We start from the raw sequence: 7,250 nt of genomic DNA, 5'->3' as shown, positions 1-7,250 counted from the left end.
CGGTTAAATTCATCAGTAACTCGTGGAATACCTAGTAAATAGGTAAAATTGGGTCCGGGATGTTACAGTTTAAGCTGATCAGTTTAGTCTTCAAGTTTAGTTTAGTTTTCTACTAAAAAAATGCTATCTGAGCCAAATTAAAATTGTTTAGTTTGTGTTTTAGAGCACTAATCAGTATCTTAGGAATTAGAGATATTAGAATTTAGAGTATTGAGCCAAATGACTATATCACGAACTAGAGTCCTGATCAGAAAACTAACCAAAGGTAATCATTGGTTTTAGATTTGTGTTTTTTTTTTTTTTTGTATTTTGGTTTCTTCTTATCAATTGAAAATTAATTGAATCATTGGATTAATTTTATGAGTTTACTTTGATTTCTCATGGATTAGTTTTTTGTTTTCATGAGTTTCAAGGCTCTGATTTTTTTTTTTTTATTGCTATTGTATGCCACCAGAATACAAGATTGAGGAGGTAACTAAAGCTCGCTAGAAACTAGAGATGATGGATGTAAGTATAAGCTCAATTGCTTCGATGGTATGCTGAAATTTTGAATAGCTGAATTCATTGCCCAATTTGAAAGCGATAATGTTACTTGATAGTGTTCTTATTTAGCCATTTTTTGATACGCTACTGTGTTAGATTCAAGATGCTTATAGAGTAATTGAAAAGGGGCTTTGGCTCCCTTCGTTAGCATCAATAGCTCTAGGCTCTCTTCTGTTCTTTTATGCTATAGCGAGGACATGACATACCATGATCAGATTGCTTGGTATAGAATTATTTTCTGTCGGTATTCACTTCTTACTATGGGAATATTGTAGGAGAGGTTCTACAAACAACAAGACCACAAAACCAGCATAAACCCAGAAAGAACACTTTCAGTGAGATTCTAAAAGAAGTGACTGCCAAGAAGCCGAAGAGGTAACAAGCATTTCTTTGATCCTTCTATCTTTTATTTTTTTGATCCTCATTGATACGAGTGATATCAACATCACTCCTCTTCTATATATATCTCATCGATCTTCCCATATCATAAAATTCACAACTTCATCATCCTCATTGACTTCACTTTGACCTTTTTAGTATGTATTTACCCTTCAATAATTCTGTGTTTGCTCATTTCAACGTCCACCTAACAGGGAGAAAGAAGCAAGGGCAAATCTAAAACAAAGCAAGGATGAATAGCAGCTACAACCTTTAGTCTCTTTTCTGTTTTTTGAAGTCTGCTGCTATTTTTATTTTATAATGGTTCTTGAACAGCAAGATTTAAGATTCTTGCTGCTATCATATGTTAGTTGACAACAAACAATATTGGTAACTATAATGTACAAAGGATGCATTCCTTTTGTGTATATATACACAATTGTTAAACATTGCATTTTCCTACAAGTAAATGTAGGTTACTTTTGCACCTCTATCTTTCATTGTCTGATGAAGAATAGTCTGTATAGGTTTGGACTAATTGATATTGTGTAGTTCAAATATTATGGTGAAATCATTTTCACATCTATTTTATGTCTCTTATTTATTATCACAACAAAGAAATGTCACCCGCAGCATCGCACGGGCAATCTTGCTAGTTATTTTTACATGCATTGATTAGACAATAGTAACCAACCGGAAATGGCAAGAGTTCTCATAAGAAACCAACCTTTGCACAAAACACTGCAAATGCACAATTACCATGAAACAAAGTATAGTGGTGCAAAATGCAAATTTTCTTCGCTGCCTCAAAGGGAGCGGAGACAAAGGATATAAGAATTTGTAAACATTTGTAGTCATCATGATCTATTGAAGTTGTTCGGTAAGGACTCTAGATGCATTTTCTGATGTTTGGAGGCTTACAACAACTAAAAGTTAAACAAAACTAATAAATATATGTGCACATCAAAATATCCAAGACTCCAGAATGATGGTCTCGTTAACCTCGCAGCCAACCACTTTTTCAAATCCTCCATTTCTTGGTCTCGGGATCATTTCTTGTATGTTGGTCTCCCTCATCTTTCCACTTACGGTATCAGAGAATGCACACTTGCCCAAACAAGAAAAAAAAAACTTATCAGTACGAATGACTAAACGGTGGAACCCCTACAACTGATATCTGAATAGACTCTCACTACCATTGGAGATAAAGTTTCGTTGAGCTCACAGGTCCTCCAGTATTCTTTGTCACATTTGGGGATGTGGTTTTCTTCTCGGACAACATGCCAACTGAAATAATGCCATAAGCATATCAGGTAATTAGCAGATAGAGGAGAATCTGGTCATGAATTTATTTATCAAAACATAAGCAGGAAAAAGAGCACATTATTGCAGTCAAAAGTAATCAAAGGCAACAAAATACCTTATACAAAAATACAAAGGTGAACAAAACAAGTCATATGAACAAACAACATGAAATAATGTTAGGTTTAGAAAAACAAACTATTGCTCGGCACATCAAATGCATTTGTGGACAACTTGTAATGTTGCTATAAACGATTTTATCCAGATGTATTTTATAATGTGGACAAGATTCTAATCTGTGTGCTGCTGGAAACAAAACAACTGGACCATATAATCATTTTGCCACCAGCGAAGTCTGTATAATGATTACTTGGAAAAGAACTACCTGAATAACCAGAAAATAAAACAAACAAAAAATCAATCAAGAAACTCAAAGTAAAAGAATAAACATTATAAAAAAAAAACTCGAAGAACCTAAAATATTTGTTCGAAAGTCGAGATGATTTTTGAAGAGTGAATTGAGACAAGTGAGTTATAAATTCAACACCCCAGAAAATAAAGAAGAAGGCGATAGTGGATAATGAAAAGAAACAAAACCCAAACTAATGTTAGCTGGGCCATGCTATTCCAAGAAAGAGCTCCACCAACAAGAAAGAAGATGCAAAAACCTAGAAAGACTGGACCAGAAACAGAGAAGGAGAGGAAAACTAACAGCATAAAGGTATGGGAAAAAATATCTTTGATTTCGGAAAGTTACAAAACCTCGCTAAACAATCAACCCCTTTCATTAGAAGAAGAAATGAAAAACTAGCTTTCTGCTGCATTACCAAATTGCAGTCAGGTCTCAGGATCAGTGAAAACATAAGAAAAGCAGATATCTTTTAATCTACCAAACAGGCTGCACCTTGCTTGATAAGCTTTCAACAAGCAATGACAAACATGGCAAAAAATGGTGACTTCTCATAGCCTGACAACCTTTGCATGGTTCTAATCAAGTCATTAATATATAGGGGATCTCGATAGGCATATGCTTTACAATGTTAGGCATGCTTAATCAAGCATCTATATGACAATCTGTAAGCTTCATTACTAGGCAAACTTGAAGTTTTTACCCTCAATTCATAAGTCATACATCTCATAATCTACAACTCTGATCCCTCTACTATATATTATTTATCCTTTTCTCTCTTAAATCTCAGATATTCAAGTTTGATATAACAAGACTATGGACATTGTTATTTTTCTTCCAAAGAAGATTGTGGCATCAATAAAATTTTGTTTAGGTAAGTCGTGTTACAGTTCTTCTTGCTTCTTTTTAAATAAACTAAATTATCCTTGAGCAATTAAAAGGAAAAAGAAAAAAAAAACAAAGACACCCACATCCACCCGTCCTTTAATGAATCTTTTTATGAATCTTTTTAGAGAACGAGTATCTTCAACTTTTCTCGATAGTAATCCACAAGAAAACACTTGGATTCGCCAATCTTCAATTGCCTGAAATAATTAAAGGATGTCCTATTTCTGCTTATCCAATGACATGGAAAATATAGTGCCATTAGCTAAGTGCAAAAGATAGATATCCTGCATTTTCTGTCTCAACTGACAACCCTCCACTTACCAGGCCTCCATTGCTATGTTTTACTCTGCTGGACACATTTACTACCAATGTAGATGAAAAAGATTACAAAAGTATCACCTAATTAAACCCTGTGAACCACCAAATACCATTGGCCTCCCAAATTCATTTCTCCGTCTATCCCACTCCACAAGATCATGTGCCTTCAAACCGTCTATCCCCACTCCACAAGACTATATGCCTTCAAACCCTATTTTGAAACCCCCTTTCTACATTTGCCCCTTTTTTCATTCAATGGAGTTCTTTTGCATTTTTGTCCATTGCTACTTAAGAAATGTGTATTTTACTTGTTTTAACTTCTTGAGGAAGAGCTTTAGGTTTCCCTCAGTAGGGGGAAACACAGTTTGTCCTATGTATTCCACCTTATAAAACCAATACAACATAGGCTGACAATTCATTACAGAAAGGAAATAGTAACAACTGGCCAGAGAAATTGCACCTCAAGAAGGAAAGGTTTTTATCTAATTTTGAGGTTAGACGTCTATTCTACATGATCCAACAGACCTACAAATCACGTACAAACCCATTCTATCATAGAAGGAAAGGTGATTTACTAAAGGCAGCTAGTGAGAAGACTGGGAATGCTAGGCCTGAGGAAGCAAATGTTAGGACGAACTGTTTGGATTTCAAAAAGACATTTAGAGAAACACTGAAATGACATTTGTGAATTCTTTGCTCAGGGTTAGATCCTTTGGCTCATCTGTTGTTGTTGCTGTTGTTTTGCAACAAGAAGGAAATGCATTTATAATGAAAAGTCCAGTGATTAAAGCGTATTCATTTTAGGCATGGTAATCTCCCAGAGAGATGTACACCTAGAGTTGCATCTAAAGCAACAGTGAAGTGTCCTATTGATGAGATTTCTAACCAACAATAGGAACACTGCACGACTCATGAATACTAATCAATATATAAATGATTCTTAGAGGATCTTTCTACATATCCTAGTGTTCAACCAACTGTTCATATTTCCCTACATGTTCCTAGGCCATAGGCCGTTACACTATTATCCATAATTATTTCTCCTCATGCTTTATACAGCTTCATGCCAATTTACAGCAATGGCGAAAGAAGGGAAACTTTGTCTGGTAGAATAAGTGGATGTTTAACCCATTTATGTTACTATATGATCCCTGGAAAGTGGATTGGGGGACTCCTAAATTATCAGACAGGCAATAACTTTCTCCTAGCCATTGCTTAGTATCTATTGAGATTTTTAACTTTATCTTACTTGATATATCAGTTTTTACTTATTAATGATTTTAATTTTATGAATTAACATATCGGTCAAATGAAATAGCCACAGTCAATCACAAAAATATTAAGCAGGCAAATATATTTCCAAGCTCATAACAAGGTAGTATCTAGAACATAAGACAAACCTATCAGAATGTTGTTGCAGAAAACCAGCCGACTTTCTCTAAATATAAGTCTTCTTGTCTGGTGAAGACCTCACCCTGCTTCTGGACAGATTAGATCCTTCTGTTGTATTCTGGCGGACATTATGCCTAACATCAGATTGTGTTGTTCTAGAAGTATCAGGTGAGACTCTCTCTCCTCTCCTACCAGGGTATTGTCCACCTGACCCCCCTCTCTCAGCATTATCGGATTTCCAGGCTCTTTTTTGACCTGAACTTCCTCTTCCAGCATTTCTGGAAGGTGTCATGACATCAAAATTAGATTTCCTAGCTCTTCTTCCTCTAGTATTAGCATCATTCATCCAAATGTTGCTCATACTCTCTTCTTCATCCTCATCATCGTCTTCATCCTCTTCTTCATTGTCTTCACTGTCAACCTCATCATGCTCAACTTCAGCATCAGATGAGTCACACAAGTACCCTTCCTCTTCCTCATTTTCATCATCGTCCTCGTCTATATCTTCTCTTATAGGATCTTCAACTCCCTTCTTCCTCTTCCTCTTCTCCCTAGGACTTACCCCTTTACCATCTTCCTTCACAGCATTCATGAGGTGAATATACTCGTTTCTTATATCCATCAGCGGATGATTCTCAATAATAGCACCCCTCTTATACCCTTCTCTCAATACAACCGTATAAGTCCGGTTCTTGCTTGAAACATGCAATATCCCCGGATGGTGAAGCAATGCCCTCTTAAACCTCGACCGAATCCCCAAATACTCACCGAGAGCCAGAATATTCTCCCTATCAGTCTTCTTGGGCACCAGAATATGCAGCAGCTCATGCAAAACCGCAACGGCCCACTTATCCGATTCGTCACTCTGAGAAGAAAGATGAGCTGCATTCTCATAAGGAGACACATACGGCAGCTTCTGCCACTCATCAATCCACTTCTTCATCTTCTTATCCATCTCAAACCCTCTCGAAAACTGCATAGGAAACGCAACAGGCATCCCCTTGGCCGCTTTGTTCTTCTTCTCCATAACCGAAGTGGCCAGCTCATCACTCCAGCACACCATCTCCAGCTCCAGCAGCCCGTATTTCCCGACTGCAACCTTGAAGTAATCCGGAAACTCCGGCACGATGGTCTCCACATAGTCCTCAGGGAGCCCCAAATCCCATTTGAAAAGCTCGATGAGATTGAGCGGCAGTCTGTTACAGCGGACGAGCATGAGCATCTTGAAGAGGCGATCGGCGGCCTGGTGGGTGTAGGAGTGGCTCTGGTACATGAGATGCTCCTTGGAGTCGATGTCGAGGAGCTGCGGGGTGAGGCGGAGGTGGGGCTGGACGGAGGCGATGCCTCCGGGGATGCCGCCGGGGAGGAACTCCTCGAAAATGGAGGGGAATTGGCGGACGAAGTTGACGGGGCGGGTGGGGATTTGGAGGGAGTGGCGGGATTTGGTGAGGATGGAAATGGGGAGGGATTTGGAGGGCTCTGATTTGATTAGGTTTTTGATGTTGATTATTGGCCGGAGGTTTTTCTCCCGCTCGACTACGTGGTCGAGGCCGCGGTCGCGGACCCAGTTTATGGTGGTGGTGTCGATGAAGGTTCGACGGATGATGTGGCGGTGGTGGTGGTGGGGTTTGAGGACGGAGCGGGAGGGGATGTGGAAGAGAGGCATTTGATTTCCCTGCTCTTTGGTTTCCGGCACTCTTTGGGTCCAAATGTCGCGAGGGTTTTTGGTAGGGTTTAAGCTTTAGTTTAGACTTTTTTTGTTTTTTTTTTTCGTTTTTGTTTTGGAAGCAATTTTTAATTTCCAATCCATATTTCACATTTTGAAATGTTGGATGATTTGGTAAGCTCGTATTTCATGATTTCGTATTTCATGAGTTCATCGATGCGAAGAGACTTGGTTGTTGGACCGTTGGACACAGTCTAGGCAACATCGCTTACGGCAACATCGCTTACATTGTGGATAAGTAGGAATTCATTAAAATGATTACTACTATGTAATTTACGCATTTGTTTGGAGTTC

At 38.3% G+C, this 7,250-nt stretch overlaps 1 protein-coding gene across 1 annotated transcript; it reads right to left on the bottom strand.

Annotated features, from left to right (window-relative positions):
* Nucleotides 1–1,652: 1,652 nt before the first annotated feature.
* LOC101292763 lies at nt 1,653–6,897 on the bottom strand. Its single transcript, XM_004309727.1, has 3 exons — nt 5,239–6,897; nt 2,118–2,208; nt 1,653–2,028 (listed from the first exon to the last, which is right to left on the bottom strand). The coding sequence occupies exon 1, from the start codon at nt 6,894–6,896 to the stop codon at nt 5,277–5,279; it is 1,620 nt and encodes a 539-aa protein (XP_004309775.1). The 5' UTR covers nt 6,897; the 3' UTR covers nt 1,653–2,028; nt 2,118–2,208; nt 5,239–5,276.
* Between the last annotated feature and the right edge of the window lie 353 nt (nt 6,898–7,250).

The sequence above is a fragment of the Fragaria vesca genome, unplaced genomic scaffold (assembly GCF_000184155.1).
Source record: "Fragaria vesca subsp. vesca unplaced genomic scaffold, FraVesHawaii_1.0 scf0513057, whole genome shotgun sequence".
NCBI classification, from domain to species: Eukaryota; Viridiplantae; Streptophyta; class Magnoliopsida; order Rosales; family Rosaceae; genus Fragaria; species Fragaria vesca.
The sequence above is the reverse complement of the archived record's forward strand: the minus strand, read 5'-3'. Positions and strand labels throughout refer to the sequence as shown.

What these genes read in the sequence shown, in the direction of transcription:
- LOC101292763 (XM_004309727.1), bottom strand. Translation starts at nt 6,896, where the DNA reads ATGCCTCTCTTCCACATCCCCTCCCGCTCCGTCCTCAAACCCCACCAC.